The sequence below is a fragment of the Leptonotus elevatus genome, chromosome 8 (genome assembly GCF_054856555.1).
Source record: "Leptonotus elevatus isolate MCC_2025b chromosome 8, RoL_Lele_1.0, whole genome shotgun sequence".
NCBI classification, from domain to species: domain Eukaryota; kingdom Metazoa; phylum Chordata; class Actinopteri; order Syngnathiformes; family Syngnathidae; genus Leptonotus; species Leptonotus elevatus.
In genome coordinates this window covers 4,077,970-4,095,670 of record NC_141246.1, presented here as the reverse complement: position 1 = coordinate 4,095,670, position 17,701 = coordinate 4,077,970, and the positions used below count along the sequence as shown (strand labels likewise).

Genomic DNA, 17,701 nt, shown 5'->3' with positions numbered 1-17,701 from the left:
TACTAGCTGCCCACGACCCGACCAAAATAGTTCTACAACCCCTCTTTTGGGGCCCAACCTACCAGTTGAGAACCACTGGTAAAGACACAAAAAAAATAGAGATACAACAAATTTGAGAATAAAAAAAGTTTTGCATTCATAGCACACGTTTTGGTGTTGACAAAAAAGTAAACCTCGTGAAAATCGGTTGAGAAACAAGCAAGTTATGGCTTAATTTCAATATCAATTCATTTATTTTGATGGGAACGTTGCCCCACCCAACATGGCCGCTACAACAACGTAGTCTAATCACGATGGTTACCTGTTTAGTTAGCGAGCTAAACTTGTCGTATTTGTCCAATTTTATTATTCAAAAGGGGCTTGCTAACCGTGAAACAGTAAAATGAAATTTGGAATACAATATTTCACCCATAGGAAGAGAAAAGAATAAAAGAAAAGAAAAATCCACCAAGTAACGTCGTTGTTTGCGGCTGTGGATATAAACGCTTCAAGTTAGTGACCCCCAAAAGGAGTAACAAAATGTCAACTTCTGCCTTCTTTTCGGCTCTTTCGCTTCTTCAGTGGTGTCTCCGGCGAGCCAATGCTTGAGGAAAACTACATCTCCCAAGGTGCTTTGCGCGCACCGGGGTGTGGCGCGTCCACTCACTCGCACGCCCAGAAGACTTTTTCCGAGCTGACTTGGAGCCGTCGTCCTTCTTGTCCTTCTCGTCCTCTCTCGCTTTGCCTCGCAGCTTCTTTCCGTGCACTCGCCGTGTGTGACAGCTGCAGCTCTGCGGTAAGTCGGCGCTCATCTCCGGGCAGGTGACACTGTGCAGACCCGGGGCTAAAACTTTGGGGGTTGTTTGCTAAAGTCCGAATTTGTTACTTTTTCCCCCCCCCTTTAGAAGAACTTCTTCTCATAAGAAAAAAACAACATCCAGCTAAAATGGTGAGTCACTTACTGCATTTTCCTTCTACATCACATAAAAAAGTAAATTCGACCCTGTATAGTTTAGCAATGTCATCATCATAGTGTGAAAGAAGCAAAAATCCGTTATTTATGCAAATCTATGACTCATGATCGTAATTTTTTTTTTAAAAGGCATCAAGACTTCCAACGCCCACTTTTTTTTTCTGAATTACGTAACACTTGAGCTGCTTTTTTTCCACTCTACTGGCACACTTACCACGATATAAACATTCATTTGAGACTCAAAGGGCTTTCCAGTTTACTGGGTAACTGTAACTTAGTTGATCTAAGAGAGCATTTTTTTGTAGATTGTAGTTTCGATCCCTCCCTAATAGGACATTTTAAAGAGGATTTTTGCTTATTTAAAGCAGTGCTAGATATAACCTCCAGGACATTTCATCCAAAATCCCTAAAATATCTTACAATGCTTGTAATATATCAGAAAAAAAATATTTGTCCAAAGTTTAGTTGCAAATTGAGTATGGTCGTCCCCTCCCAACTTAAGGTAGCTACGTTAAAAGCATGATGGAATATCATATGGTAGTAAAATAAACTTATTTTTTTGAGGAGGGGAAGTTTGGTTTTGAGTGACTCATGTAGGCTCTTTTTTCATTTGGGTGGGGTGTGTCCATCTGTCTGTCTGTATGTTTTAAAACACCAGTTTCCAGTCAGAGTCCAAACGCCGCCCTCCCTCCCTCCCTCTTAAAGGAGAAGCATCCCTTTTCCTCAAAGTCAGGGCAGGGTGGAGTCGCTGCATCGTCATTCAAATGGAGCGGTTGCCATCTGCGGCGAGCCGGGGACTTCCCTTGTGCTGTATCCACGGCAACGGGGTCAAGCCTATAAACAAAAGGAGTGGGGCTGATAAGACCAGTCTACTGTATGCGTAGTGTAAATACGTAGGCTCAACATTCCCACAAGACAAACCCCCTCGTACCCTCTTCACAGTTGTCAAAGTCAGGTCTCAACCCGTCTGTAGAAAATGTACGGACAAAAAGTGTTGGCTCACATTCCACTGGCAGGAAGTGAAAACGGATGAAAATCGAACTGTTTTCACTTCCGCTAATAATCTCATGCGGAGATATTTGTGGAATGCCCGGGAGGTGGTGAGCGCAACTCCAGACATTATCGACGACGAGCGGATCGAATTTCAAAAGAGCAGTGCAGGGAACGGGCAGCACCGAGAAAAAAAACCTCACAAATTTGCCACTTTATAAAGAGATAGTAACTGCTTTAGCAGAGATTAATTATATACCCTGAAGATCAAGCATTTAAGTTCATTTGTTAAAATATTTACTTGTACATTTATGTTTCCAGAATGATCATTTACACATTCATACATTTTGGTATTTTTTTTTTGTAGAAGTATCTAAGTTGATGAGTCGAATCTGCTGCTCACGTCATCGAATTGCATTTACCTAAAGTATGCTAGCTTCTGATTGGTTAGTGTTAGTCAGCTGATAGGGGATCAGGAAGTGTTGTTGCTCCAGCTGCCGTGTATGACGAGTAAAGTTTAAATTAAGAATGAATCAGTCTCCATCTAGACTTTTCATTTTATAAACCGTGTCCCATTAACCACAATCGAATCCTCACATTTGACTATAGCTATGTCCAAAGTTTTTTCTCTCGCAAATCTGCCACTTTATAAAGTCGCAAATTTACCAGTTTTTTTCTCGTAAATTTGCTACTTTATAAAGCGGCAAATTTGCCACTTTATAAAGTGGCAAATTTGCCACTTTATAAAAACGTCCTATTTGCGAGTGTGTCCGCACGTAGTGAAAGTTTTTCGCCAGGGTGCGTTCAAGGTCACATGAGCGTTTGTGAATGTTGAGCATGTTCAAAATGTCTTTGCGACGAGGAAAACTGTGAACATTTAAACTTGTTGTCGAACGCCTTTGCAACCGTTTGCAACCTTGAACGAACCCTGACGATAAATCAACATTCACTACATTCGCAAAGTCAGATACGGGGTTAGCTTAAAAGGACAAAAAAAAATTATATATATATATATATATATATATATATATATTAACTGACATGAAAATCTGAAATCTGTCAAAACTGTTCCAATGCTTTTGCAAAGGAGTTTATCACGTCCAATAAAAAGCTCAAATTTGGCAAAGGCCGATGCCTTGAATCATTTGCTTAAAACATTCCAAATCGACGTCCAACATTCCATTGGGAACGATCCACATTGTGCTCTTGTTGAAATATCGCTGTTCCTTGTCCCAAGAGGCACGTAGACATTGATTCGATTTCAACTTGTGCTGCTGCCACTCAATGTGTTTACGAAGAGAAGCACATGAACATTTTGGAATTCCTCCTGGCTGGAAAAGCACAACATGCCCCCTTGTTTTGTTGTTGTTGTTGTTTTTGCGGACCTTGCACATGATTTGGGCGTCAGATTTGCCGCCACATTCCTGCGGTTTTGCTCTCCAAACACCTCGCGCCGCCTTTGGAATGAGTCGCCGCACGGCCATTGAGTCGTTCGTGTTTGACAACGCGAGGGAGGGGGGGGGGGGGGGTGTAGGCAGCACCGACGTTCCGTTCTTATCGCGTCAGCTTCGGCTTTCAGCGTATTGATTAGTTTGCTTTTCCTCGGCACATTCTTATCCACAGGCAGCCATTGTCATGTGATTGGATTGTGACTTTTTTTATTTTGTCAAACAAGAGCCGTTTTGTGTCAACTATTGAGTGGATCACAAAGATAATGCAAGTCGTTATGCACCCGCTTTTCATTTCATTGACTGATTCTGTCATTTGGCTCCAACCGCACACTTTTTTTTTTAATGCTAACATGAACTCCATATACAGTAAAGATATTAAATTACAAATAGTATAGTTGCCCTGACATATAAAAAAAATGGATGGATATTACAGTATAGATAAGATATTAAAATCAATCCATTTATTTATTTACAGATCAGATTTTTTTTGCTCATCAGATTTTATTATTATTATATATATATATATTTTACACATGATCACATTCCAACATAAGGCAAAGATAATGACATTGACCCCTCCCACCCCTCTCTCTCTCTCTCTCTTTTTTAAAGTAATATAAAACCTTTAATTTTTATCTTTACTGTCATGAGCATTAAGGGACCAAAAATGAAGTTATTTTAAATTAATTGGGGGATTAATCGGTTGTCAAAATTTTATTCTGCCAAATATCCGAATTGGCATCGGCCTAAAAAAAATCTTTAACCGTTGACGCCCCTAATTTTTAATAATCTTTTCTTTCTTTATAAAAAGAAAAAAAGAAAAGATTATTAAAAATGTTAAAAAAAATAATTAAAATTATAATTTTTTTAAACGAAGAAAAGATTATTAAAAATTAGGGGCGTCAGGCAATTAAATGTTTTCATAATTGATCGCATGACTTCACTAGTTAACTCACGATTAATCACAAATCTGTTCTAAATGTACAATAAAAAAAATTCTGGGTTTTCATACTCTGGTAAACAAAAGTGGAATTTTTTTTAAACTAATAGAAATATTTTTTTAATTTTTGACGTCTATAGCCGTCAATGGCAGTGAATGAGTTCATAGAAATCATGGAGATGAAAACTAGCTCTCTGAATTTTTTTGACAGACTTAGCCTCATGTTCATACAATACCAAATTGACTGTAACAGTGAAAACAATTTGATTTAAAATAGACTCTCACTAGCCATAACTCAAGACAAACTGTTGCTTTGACGCACAGACCGGTGTCGACCCGGTGAAATGCTTCAGAACCTCCCATTTGTAAGATGCTGATTTTGTTGTTGTGGCTGCAGGCCAGCAGAGGAACCGTGAAAGCCAGCAGCAACTTCAACGCCAGCGCCGATGCCGAGGTTCTGTACAAGGCCATGAAAGGCCTAGGTAAGACACTCGCGCCGATTCCATTCATGTCACCTGACGTCACTTGACAGCAACCGTGCTCGCGGCCGTGTTTGTCCTCGCCACACAAACACGAGTGAAACCTGAGATGCGGCCCAGCAAACACGCGCTGATAATATAGTAAATTATAAGGCGCAGTTGCAACAGGACAAGCCTGTGGTTATGTCATAAAAAGCATCCGGAAAGTATTCCCGACATCTTTTTCTACATTTTATGATTTTACAGTGGAATACATTACACACTCATCACATGATACGACGATAAAATGATTTGTCGTAAGCATACTTTGTTGTTGTCACAGGCACTGACGAGGAAGCCATCTTGCAGCTGCTGACATCCCGCAGCAACGCCCAACGTCTGCAGATCACCGCCGCCTACAAGACTCTTTTCGGAAAGGTGGGATTGGGTCGCCGGTGCTCACCGCTTCAACGGTTTCGGAGGATATATATATATATATATATATTTCTTGTTAAATTACATTATTTTAATGCCTCTTTTCATATGTTTTTTTTATTTTTTCCCCTAACATGAAAAAATACACACACAAAAATTTGGGGGGAAAAAGATAAAGAAATAAATGTATTCCTATTAATTAGGATCCCCCCCACCCCCCAAAAAAAAAATTGCTGATTTTTTCTTGTATTATATATTTTCGTACAATTACAATTTCTTGAGAAAATATTACTTTTTTGGGGGTATTTTAGGTAAAATTATAACTTTTTTTTTAAGATTACGTACGACATTTCACACTGATTATTTTTCCTAATAAAAATGCCGACTTCTAGATAGTAACTTTCTTTCTCTGAAAAAATGTGTTCTTTTCATAAAAATAATTTTATTCTTGTAAAATTATAACTTTTTTTCTCACGAGTGCAACTGTTTCCTCAGATTACAGCTTTTTTCTTCTTTTTTTCCCCATAAAACTGCAAGTTTTTACAATGTATTATTTTTTTAACTCCTAAAATTGCAGTTTATTTAAAAAATGACTTGTGGTTATAAGTCATTGCGCCCTTTGGTGCTATAAATAGTAAATCCTTGTTGCGGCGCATCATTGAATATTGTTGTGCACACTCCATTTCAGAAGGTGGCGCTAATGCATCAAAAGTGTTTGCCAACTGCCAAATGAAAGTAGAAGTAGAAATGGAATATGAAGAACGAGTAGTAGTAGTAGTCGTCATGGTAACTAATGTGGGACTGTCTACCCAGCTAGCTTGCTAGTTTAGCATGTGACTCTTTGGCCACAATAAAAAATCAATCAATCATTTGTTCCTTTTTCAGGATCTGATACAAGACCTGAAGGGGGAGCTCGGGGGTAAATTTGAGACGCTGACCGTAGCCCTGATGACCGCGCCCCTTGCTTATGATGTCACGTCGCTCCGCAACGCCATCAAGGTAAGCTTAATAGCACCGCTATCACGTGGCAATTGTAGCTATAATATAACAAACAGCACTTACAGTACATCTTTTGTCTTTGAGTATGACTGTGACAATCCCCTCTTTGATCACTAGGGGGCAGGCACGGACGAGAAGGTGCTGGTGGAGATCTTGGCCTCCAGGACCGCTCATCAGGTGAAGGACATCGTCGCTGCCTATAGACAAGGTAACCTGCTTTTAACATAATATGACTTTATTCTCAACAATTTATATAATAATCTAAAAAAATAAAAATACTTTCTTGCAAAATCTGATTTGAAAATTATGATTTTCTTTTAGTAAGATTCTGAACTTTTTTTGGGCAAAAGTGTAATTACGTTGTTTAAAAAAAAGTTATCACAAAGTGATGACTATTTTGCTAAAAAAAAAGACTAAAATTGCAAATGTCCTTATTTTTGCAGTAAAGTCTTATTTTTTGCGAGAATTAAGTTTCTCTTTTTTTAATGATTTTCTTGAAAGAAAAAAGTCAGACTTAAAGAAATGATCAATTTCTTCCCACTTAATCTAAAATGAGTCTCACAAGATTTATAGACCAAATGTGACTATTTAAAATTGTGACTTAAAGCTAACCTTTTTCTTGTCACATTCCGCCATTTTCTGGAACTTTACACATATAATTTTTTTTTAATGTGATAACATTGAAAATGTTATTTTTCCACACAAAAAACATCCGATTTTTACTTAATGAGAAAATTCTATCCTTTCTAATTTGACGTAAAATGACAAATATATATATTTGTTTTGAAATTGACTTTTTGACGTAAAATTGTGACTGAGCTGGATTTTTTGAAAAAGTCAGATGCTTCTTTTAATATTGTGACAACTTCATAACTGTGGAGCCAGTACTCCGAAACAAAGGATTAAATTATTTATAGACTATTGTTTTAATGACCTAAATTTTAAAATGGTATTAAATGTTCTTATTTCCCAAGTCATAAAGTTATAGAGTAAGTTTATATAAGAAAAAGTAAAAAAAAAATGGTGGAAAACTGAGATGACATAATTTGCTAATAATGGAACGTTTTCCACAAATACCAGCGTGTAACAAAAATGGATGTTAACTCATTCACTGCCATTGACGGCTATAGACGTCAAAAATTCATTTAAACTATTTCTATTAGTTTAAAATGTTTTCCCCTTTTGTTAACAAGAGTATGAAAACCTAGATTTTTTTGGGCAAATACAGATGTAAAATGTGTGATTAATCATGAGTTCGCCTGACGCGCCTTATTAAAAATTCGGGGCGTCAGGCGATTACATTTTTTTATCCGAATTAATCGCTTGACTTCACTAGTTAACTCACAATTAATCACACATTTTATATCTGTTCTAAATGTACAATAAAAAAATATAGGTTTTCATATTCTTGTTAACAAAAGTAGAAAAAAATGTTAAAACTAATAGAAATAGTTCAAATGAATTTTTGACGTCTATAGCCGTCAATGGCAGTGAATGAGTTATTAATGTGTTCATGTTTTTGCCAGAGTATGATGACGACCTGGAGGAGGACGTGTCGGGAGACACCACAGGTCACTTCAAGAGGCTGCTGGTCATCCTGCTCCAGGTCAACGACGTCTCCTACTATCCGTCTTGTCTCCTAGGAGCCATTTTGGAAATGTTCCACCATTAGTTGAGCTGTATTTGCAGACATGTATTATTCATCTGTTCAAAGATTGAATCGTGTAGTGTATGTTCTCATCTCTTAACATCTGTCCGCACAGGCCAACAGGCAGACCGGCATCCAGGAGGCAAAAATCCAGTCTGATGCTGAGGTAAGCCTGTAGAATATTACAAAATATCATCTTTAAATTTAGATATGTGTTAAAACAATGCTCCTAACTTTGAAACACTAGCTGCCTTGATTTAAAAAAAAAGAAAAAAAAAGTAAGCTAGTTAGCGCTTGTCAACTGTAGGTAGGTAAGTTGTTTTTAGTTAGCTTGCTATTTATTGAGTTTGTTAATTAGCATTAGCATGCACCCGCTATCTCGTTCGTTAGCAAACCGCTTAAATTGACCGCAAGTCTGTTTGTTAATTGTTAGTTAGCTGGCAAGCTAATTAGTTAGCTTGTGAGTACTTTGCGTAACATTGAAACACTAGCTGCCTTAATAAAAAAAAAAAAAAAAAGAAGTAAGCTAGTTAGCGCTTGTCAACTTCAGGTAGGTAAGTTGTTTTTAGTTAGCTTGCTATTTATCGAGTTTGTTAATTAGCATTAGCATGCACCCGCTATCTCCTTCGTTAGCAAACCGCTTAAACTGACCGCAAGTCTGTCTGTTAATTGTTAGTTAGCTGGTAAGCTAATTAGTTAGCTTGTGAGTACTTTGCATTGTAGAGCGGCTTGTTTGGTTTTTGTCAAAATGTGGCCGTCGTCGTCGTAGGTCCTGTTCAAGGCCGGCGAGCACAAGTTCGGTACCGACGAGCAGACGTTTGTTACCATCCTGGGAAACCGCAGTGCCCAACACCTCAAGAAAGGTTTGTGGGTCGGCCGACACGAGGCGCAGTAGCACTAGCGACGTTCGTCAGCTCACGTTTGTGTGCCGTTTTTCAGTGTTTGACGCCTACATGAAGCTGTCAGGATTCGAGATGGAGGAGAGCATCAGGAGGGAGACGTCCGGAAGCCTCCGAGAGCTGCTGCTCGCTGTCGGTAAGGAAAGGGCAAGACTAATTCAACAACTTTTTGCTTGTGAAGTTATTGTTATTTTTTTTTCATGTTTAGTTTATTTTAAAATGATGATTTTCTTTTACTTTGATGATTATTGTTGACAGATTACAGCTGTGTTCTTTTAATATTTTGATTTAATCCTTGTAATATTACGACTTTTTGTAACTTCATTTTTGTAATATGTTGTTTTTCTGTTTTCCGTGTACAATTATGGCTTTCAATATTTTCACGTTATTAACGGGAACATCGACTTATTTTTTCTAATATTTTATGATGGTCTAAAAAAAAAACTTTTTGGGTAGAATTACAAAATCATTTTTTCACATTTTGACTTTTTTCATGATACAATTTACTGACTATACTTGTAAAATTATAACTCCAGTCTTCTAATGTGTTTTTTTTTTTTTGCTTAGTCAATTCTGACTTTTCTAAGATAAGGACTTAAATTACAACTTTATTCTTGTAAAAAATACCCCCCCCCCCTCACTAAAATCACAACTTTACTTTTTTAGTAAATACTTTTCTTCTTGTAGAATTATGACTTGTAAATTATTTTGAAGTCATGACTTAATCTTTTTTAATATTTACATTTTTTGGGGTAAAATTATCAATGACTTCTAGTAAGCAAATATTGACTTTATTCTTGTAATGTAACCATGTAAAATTAAGCTTTCATGCTTGAAATATTCAGACTTTGTTTCGTATTGTAATATTTTAAATATTTTTTTCCTGTCAAATTTATGTCTTGATTTTTGCTGTAAAATTATGACTACTCTATATAGAGATTTTTTTTGTAAGTTCTATTCTTCCTATAAAATTCCGGCATTATTCTTGTAAAATAATGACTTTATTCTTATAGAATTTTGATTTTTTTCTGATAATATTATAGTTTGATTCTTGTATAATAAAAATAATATTTTTTTGTTTCGCTCTCTAGTGAAGTGTGCCAGGAGTGTCCCGGCCTATTTTGCTGAGACTCTGTACTACGCAATGAAGGTATGATGAAGGATGGACGGATGGACGGACGGATGGAAGGACGGATGGTGGATCATTAATGTTGTTTTTTAAATGTTTTTAGGGTGCAGGAACTGACGACAACACTGTGATCCGAATAATGGCCACTCGCAGCGAGGTGGACTTGTTGGAAATCAGAGCAGAATTCAGGAGGATGTTTGCTTGCTCCCTCCATTCTATGATCAAGGTACACACATGAACATCGCCGCTATTTGATGTTTTTGTTTTTGTAATGAACAGGTAAAGTTATTATTAGAAATGTTCAAGGCTGACATTGGTTTGTCTGTTTTGTTGTTGTTTTTTTGCACAGAGTGATACTGGCGGCGACTACCGCAAGGCTTTACTCCTTCTCTGCGGCGGGGATGACGCGTAACCGCGGCAACAGTAGCAAACGCTAACCCCACCTTCAAGTGGTCTTGGGAGACGACAGAGTTCGTTCGAAGTTACTCACCTCATAAACGTATCGCATGTGACGCTGTCGGGTGCTTTTGAAAATCTGATTGCCAATCTTTGGAAGGTAGCTAACGTTTCACTTTCAAGTCCATCTTGCTTTTTAACAGACGGTCCTCTTAATTTGACAGAAGATCCCATTTCCATGTGTTTGCACTTGTTTGTTTGGCAATTGACTGAATAATAAACTTTTCAATTGATGAAGTACAATCAAATCATTTGTCTTGTGGTTTGTCTTTGGATGCGCTAAATATAAATGAACTAAAAATAAATGCATTAAAAAATACAAATGCATAAAATGTGAATATAAAAAGAAATTACGTGGAAAAAAAGGTTATAAAAAATTAATAATAGTTTTAGCTAATTTTTATGGCGTTAAATGTGCACTGTGAGAACAAAAGTACTGTCAAAATATATACTGTATTTAGGATGTGTACAGGTAAAGAAGAAAAATTGAAATTAAATTTGTTTTTAGGTAAAACAAGTAAAAAAAGATATCTAAAATGATATTGAAATGTTATGTAAAAATCTATTTTGATACTGTAAATATATATATTCTAATGTTACGTAATAAAAACACAAACTTGTAGTTTGCCGAGGCATGCCTCTCCAAACAAAGGCACGCCCCCTCCTCACATTTTCCTTTTTGCGGGCAAGTGTTGGTGAGTCACGTGGACGCGTGTGGCGTTCAGGGGAGCTTTGGATAATTCTAATTGGCTCTCTAAGTCTCATCGTAAGTTCTTTCCATAGTCTTCAGTGATTGTGCCGTTGTCAAGATGCTGAGAACTCTGGTTGCTTGTCTACTCTTCCTGGTACTCACCTCCTGCGGGGTGCCGACAGGGATCACCCGGGGAGCTCCAGCGGTAGCCGCCTGTGGCAAGTTCTCTTACGGGGGGGGGGCACCATGAACTGTACATGGCTTGCCCGGGAAAGGAGCGACGACCAGGTCAAGGATGTCGGTCACGTGCGAGGACCCCGTAGCGCGCATCCACGGCGGGGTGACCGACCGAGAGTGCCGCTACGACGGCAAGCCGCGTCGCTGCCCGGCCTTCCGCGCCGACCCGCGGGGCTTCTGGAAGCAGGTGTCCCGCTCCTTCGGGCGGCTCGGAAGCGGCGTGTGCGACGACGACAAGGTGCTGGTGAAGGCGCGCATGTGCAAGGGAGTTCCCCAAAACGCGCATTTCAAGCTGGACATCACACAGTTCTGGCGGTGCGGACCGACTTCCGGTGAACCGCCCCCACCGGTGACGAACACCACGGTCTGCCCGGAAACCCGCCGGAAGACGGAGGAGTACTGCATCAGCTCTTGGGCCAGTTTTTGCACATTCTTCCTGTCCATGCTGCAAAATGACTGCTAGTTTTTCTTCTCTCCAATGCCTTTATTATACTTATTGTATGCTTATTGAGTTGAATTTGTATTGTATTTTTAACAAGTTTTCCAAAACCACTTTTTTGGGAGTGTTTTCCTTAAAATGCGTGTGCATGCAATCTACACAAAAGGCACAATTAAATTAAATCAGCAGTTGAAGTATGACCTAAAAAAAAAAAAACCCACTGAACTCTGACTCCAAGTATACGGAAAAGAGATGAGTTTTAATTCTAAAAAGTATTTTTGATATTATTGCAGGCGACTGTGACATTATGCACAACCCTTAACTGTAGAAAAAATTATTATGTGTACTTAAATGATTCAATTAAAGTACTGCACATATGGTAAATAAAAAATGTCCCCAAAAAAACTGTTTCAAAAGATTAAATGCGAATATATTGTACTTAATATTAAATATGGCTGAACTTTTGTTAACAAAACGCAGTGTACTGGATGGAAAAAAATAAAAGCAAACTTTAAACCACCGTAACATGCACGTTGTAGCATTTAAGTGCGTCTTCGCCTACCACTAGAGGGAGCCCTTGTACTACCACATAATCCTTTTTTTTTCATCAACCATTCAAAGGGCCCTAATCTTAACCCGAGCGGGACAGGAACGGTTGCCATTCATACGGGGAACGTATTAGCAAACAAGCATTCGTCTGAGAAAGGAAATCATTGTGATACATACGTATATGTCACATATGTTCAAAAATTGAGAGGTCATGGGTTTGAATCTTGAGGTACTCCGGATTGCTGCCATATTCTAGATTTTCCATGGGTGCGAATGTGAAGGGTTTGTCTGTATTTGTCCTGTGATTGGCTAGCGATCAGTCTAGGATGATTTTTTTTTAAATTATAATAATAATAATAATTAAAAAAAATGTTTAAAAAATAATAATATATAGTTTATATTTTTTTTATAGTTTATTTCCGGTTATAGGTCACATTATTGGTGGAAAGAGTTTGAAATGACATCTTGGTCATGAAAAAAAAAAAAAAAGGCATTTCACAAGGGTGTGTAGACTTTTTATACCACTGTATTTTGCTTCTCTACTCATGTTCTAAAAATAACAGTTTGCCTTCAGGTCAGTAGGTCAATCTTTGTAACACACAGACCACCTCTATGTGTGTTTGTTTGTGTTCACAGCTGAATAGTGACTTGTGTGTCGTTCAGCTGTCTCAATGTTAACAACTTCCTGGGCCAGCCGGCAGACACGTTGTTGACGTGTGCGGAACAAAGAGGTCTTTGAACGCAGCGCATGATTGGAAACCCTAAAAGTTGAGAGGTTAAAATAAAACAGAAGCAAAGAAAAAGCAAGCAAAACAGCACACAGCTGAATGAAAATTAGAACTCCTGATTTTATTCTCCTTGGGTTTTTGGTGGTCACTCACTAGAGTGGTGATCAGTTGTGAATGATGAGGTCATGTGACAAGTCCATCAGTGGTGTCGCCCACCTGAAACGAAAGCAGAGTATAGGTATGAATTTATGAGCAATACATTCAACACACCCAAATAACATTCAATTTATTTTTATTTAATGTATTAGTTTTATTCACATGATGTTATTAGTGCTTTTTCCCCTCTCACCATTTGTTATTAGTGGGAAACAGACATTTCCGTTACATAAATACAATTAAAATCTTAAGAAAAATAATAATAAAATGCATACTTCTTAAAATAAAAAATAATCAAATATTTTAGGATTGTTTGTGAAAATAAATACACATACTAAAAAAAAATACATCAAATGCATTATAGATGATTTGCGAAATGACAAAAAATTCACAAATCTAAAAAAACAGCATGCCCATACTACAAGTCGTATATATTTGGATCGTGTGTAAAATGTATATGTTTTTACTACATCAAACAAACAAAAAATTAGGTACCAAGAGTATAGTTTGGAGTGTTGTTTTTTTTATTAATAAAATGAGTTTAAAAATAATTTAAGCAAAACAGTCTGACAATTAAAAACAAAATATATTTGTTGATAACATTTTAAAAATAAATTCTACAAATTAAAATAAAAAGGCAAAGAAAATATTTTGGGGAAAAAAAGTTTTTAAAAAATCACTAGATGTTGAATATTTGTGTGTATGTCATAAAAAGTAACGGAATATATATTAATTTTTTTTTAAATAATTTGTTTAATGTCTGACTTATTATGTCTTATGTCTGACTCTATTCAAGATACTGTGCTGGTATTTTTTTTCTAAATTGGCCATGTGAAATCTGCCTGGCAACAAGGCATAAGTAAACATTCATTCATCCATTTTCCAGATCATAGCAAATCGGGCCAATCAAAGTGCCCCCCCCCCCCCCAAAAAATAATTAATGTTGTTTTCACTTGCGTGACTCACCCGTCCGCATCAGTTCTTGAACAATCCGATGATGTACTTGCAAATGCCGTGGAAGCTCTTCCAGCAGTACTCCGAGGCCATGTGGGACGCCTTGGACTCGGGCAGCTCCGTCGGGGGCCGCACGGTGGTCTTGGCCGGCTTGGGGGTGGTCTTCCTGGCGGGGGCGAGGGCGGCTTTGCCCGGCTGGGGCCTGACGGGCGTCGGAGGCTTCTGCGGCTTCTGAGTGGCAGCGGGTTTGGGTTGAGCCGGTTTGGCGGGCTTGGCGGGCTTGGCGGCTCGGGGCCAAGCGGACAGGAAGCTCATCTGGACCTCGTCGGGGTGTTTCTTACACATGGGGGGCCGGTAGAGTTTGGCGCCCTGGCAGGCGTGGCTGAGTTTGCGCAGCTCCCACATGATCTGCGTGAAGTAGTGCCGCGGGTTGAGGCTGTAGGCGCGACACAGGTTGGGCTTGCCCTGGAAGTCGCAGTAGTACGAGCGGCCCTGGCCGGCGCCCGGCGCCGCGGGGCCCTTGCAGGAGACGCGCAGACGGGTGTAGTCGGAGGCCCCCGACACCACCATGGTGCAGGCGTCCTTGCTCTTGGTGTTGAAGCGGATGGGCTCGTCCCAGATGCTACGCTGCTGCTGATGGTTGACGCTGTTGTTGGTTTGAGCGTGGCACGCGCACGCCCACGCCGCCATCACGAGGACGACCACTCGGGCCGTCATGTTTGTAAGTGTAGGGGACGAGTGTCAAGGGAAAGGGTACGCGAAGGCCAGAAAGGGTTCGAGGGCGGCTCTATAAGGTTGAGGCTGACAAAGACGGCTTTCTTCAGGTGAATATGCGGCTCCGCCTACGCCACACACATGATGCGGGGGAAGGGGGGAAAAATTTGGGTGGGGGGGCGGTGCTGAGCACGTCAAACTTTTTCATGTTCATAAATAAATAGATAAATATTGCTTAAAAAAATTATATGCTGCTACTTAATTCTCATATAAAAACTTTATCGTAGAGTAAAAATGAAACATTAGCTCTTTTTTATAATGTTCGTGCTATAGCTCTCTTTTTACTTTAACTTTTTTTTTCAGTAATATTTTAACAGTTCTCATAAGATGAAAACTCATGAAATAAATTTTTTTTGTAACATTTGGACATTTTTTGTAATCTTACTTCCCGTCAAATCACCACTAGTACAATAGTTCTTTTTTTTTTATTCCACACATATTTTCTAGAAATATTATGACTTTGTTTCCACAATACGAAAACCTTATCTTGTAAAATAAAAACAAAATATTTGGACCTTTTTTTTCCACTTATCGTGAAACCACGACAATTTTAGCGGAACATCGCAAATTTTTACTCTCTATCTCATGTAATAAAAATTATTTGTAACATTTGGACATTTTTTCGTAATCTTACTTCCCGTAAAATCACCACTAGTACAATAGTTTCTTTTTTTTTATTCCACACATATTTTCTAGTAATATTACGACTTTGTTTCCACTATATGAAAACCTTGTAAAATAAAAATTTCCCGTAATATTTAGATTTTTTTTCCCAGAAATGTACTTAATTTTATTCCTGTAATATTTTAACGCTATTTTAGCATAATTTTCTCCAAAACATATATTTTTTCTCTTGTAAAATTCCGCCTTTGTTCCGGATCTATTTTAACTTAATCCAAAACATCCGAGAGCGACTGCATCGGGTCAAGGCGCACAAAGATGCCATTCTTCGGGTCAACGCGCAGCCCCGCCTCCTCCTCACGCCACACTAACTAACCCACAAACACACACCTGGCGTGTGTCGTGTGTGATATTCATTCAGGGGAAAGGCGGGTGAGAGACTTTCAATGCATATTTAACGCACGCGGTTCGACTCTTCATGATATTATATAATCTCACATAGCAACTTCTTTCACTATTGATGCATTGATGTATGGCATATACTGTATGCGTGAATGCATACGTTTTAGCGATTAAGAAAGTGAATGATGACCTGTCCAAATAAGAAGCATATGCTTTTCATTTTGAGGTGCCAGAATAAATTTCGCGAGTGTGGAAGAAGCATTTAAAGGCCGAAATAGTGAATGCTTTATGAGACAAATGCTTTATACCTGCACCTGATCAAATTGACTTCTGGCTTAATGTACTCAATAACATAATAAAAAAAAGAAAAAGAAAGAACAAACAAACAAAAGCATCACTACCGGATGCAAAACTTGAAACCATTTTTCTTGCAGTGTTACGCCGATCCTAGTAAAATTATAACTTTTTCTAAAGAAGAAAATCATTTCGATATTACACAACATTCTAACTCGTTGTCATATTTAACTTAAACGTAAAATGACACCATTCTACTCTTCTCAAATGTTGGCTTTTTCTTATATATACAATATATTAAAACAAACTTCATTCGACAAATATCACAAATTAAGTAAAAAATAAAATAAAATAAAATAAAATAATTACATTTCAGTTTCTGTTGAATTAGGACTATTCGTAATGTTAAAAGTTACAAAATGAAGAATTTATGGATTTTTTTTTAATTCAGGATTTTCACATTTAATAGTCAGGATTTTTTCTCTCTGACTATTAAAGATTAATCAATGCAAAATTCTGACTTTATACCCAAGACTATTTATCATGTCCAATTTTGTTGTTGTTGACTTTTCCTCAGGGCTCCACCACAAAGAGTGAATATACGCAAATAATTCTAATTATGAAAATTGACAATCATATAATATAATGCGGTAATCGGGGACCAAAACAACATCTACTGGCATATATTCTTTATCATCTACACAAAATTATGAATATTACAACAACTTATTGCATAGCATTGGTAAGCAGCAGCAGCAGCAGCAGCAGCAAATGTTTATGTGTATTAACCAGTACTTCATCCTGCTGGATTGCAGCATTAAATTATCATGCACAAACGTTTATTGCTTTACATTCTATTTAATTGTCATTACTCTATGTTTTTTACATAGTACAATAATACTGAGTGCTATTTTTTTCTCTTAAAAAAAAAAAAAGATTTTTCTTGTGTGGAGGGAGGGGAGATTAAAACTCGTACCACAAGGCAGTCGAGCCCAACATGTTGTGGACTGAAAGCCGAGGATAACAGAGGACGTCTTTCAGGTGTTAAGTGAAACTGCAAAAGGGGACAGAACGGAAGCGTGGCGGCAATGTTTAGTCTGCTGCCGGCCTGATTTCCTGACAAGCACCCTACCGCCAGTCAGGAAGTCCATCAATCAAGAGGGGGAGGGAAAGAGCACCGTGAGGGGGGGCGGGGATGTGGGGGGTGCTCTCGAAGAAAAACTGGTGGGTGAAGGTGCGGGGAAATATGTCTGACAAATTAATACAAAATGTATTCATTTTTGTATACATATTTTTATGTATAATTTGTTTTTACTTAATTTGTCTAATATTATCATTTTTCCCCCCAATTTTTGGACAATACTACAAGGAGGCTACAGAGGCAGTTTGGAGAGAACATTTTCACATGTCGAATTTCGGACTCAATGTTTTGTGTATGCGCTTTGAGATCACGCCACCTCTGCAACCCGCTCGCCAGAAGCTGTCAACACCCCCAAAGC

The 17,701-nt window shown here is 38.2% G+C and overlaps 2 protein-coding genes and 1 pseudogene across 2 annotated transcripts; 2 read left to right on the top strand and 1 right to left on the bottom strand.

Annotated features, from left to right (window-relative positions):
* Window positions 1–626: 626 nt before the first annotated feature.
* Window positions 627–10,605, top strand: anxa5b (annexin A5b). Its single transcript, XM_086082383.1, has 13 exons — window positions 627–775; window positions 885–928; window positions 4,731–4,815; window positions 5,135–5,229; window positions 6,112–6,225; window positions 6,343–6,433; window positions 7,752–7,831; window positions 7,989–8,039; window positions 8,643–8,736; window positions 8,813–8,908; window positions 9,864–9,922; window positions 10,005–10,127; window positions 10,251–10,605. The coding sequence occupies exons 2-13, from the start codon at window positions 926–928 to the stop codon at window positions 10,311–10,313; spliced, it is 954 nt and encodes a 317-aa protein (XP_085938509.1). The 5' UTR covers window positions 627–775; window positions 885–925; the 3' UTR covers window positions 10,314–10,605.
* Window positions 10,606–11,067: 462 nt separating this feature from the next.
* On the top strand, window positions 11,068–11,748 carry LOC147169308 (fibroblast growth factor-binding protein 1-like; annotated as a pseudogene).
* Window positions 11,749–13,102: 1,354 nt separating this feature from the next.
* On the bottom strand, window positions 13,103–14,894 carry fgfbp2b (fibroblast growth factor binding protein 2b). The gene is made up of 2 exons (XM_086083327.1): window positions 14,124–14,894; window positions 13,103–13,217 (listed from the first exon to the last, which is right to left on the bottom strand). Exon 1 carries the CDS (start codon window positions 14,826–14,828, stop codon window positions 14,133–14,135), a length of 696 nt encoding a protein of 231 aa, XP_085939453.1. The 5' UTR covers window positions 14,829–14,894; the 3' UTR covers window positions 13,103–13,217; window positions 14,124–14,132.
* Window positions 14,895–17,701: the final 2,807 nt, after the last annotated feature.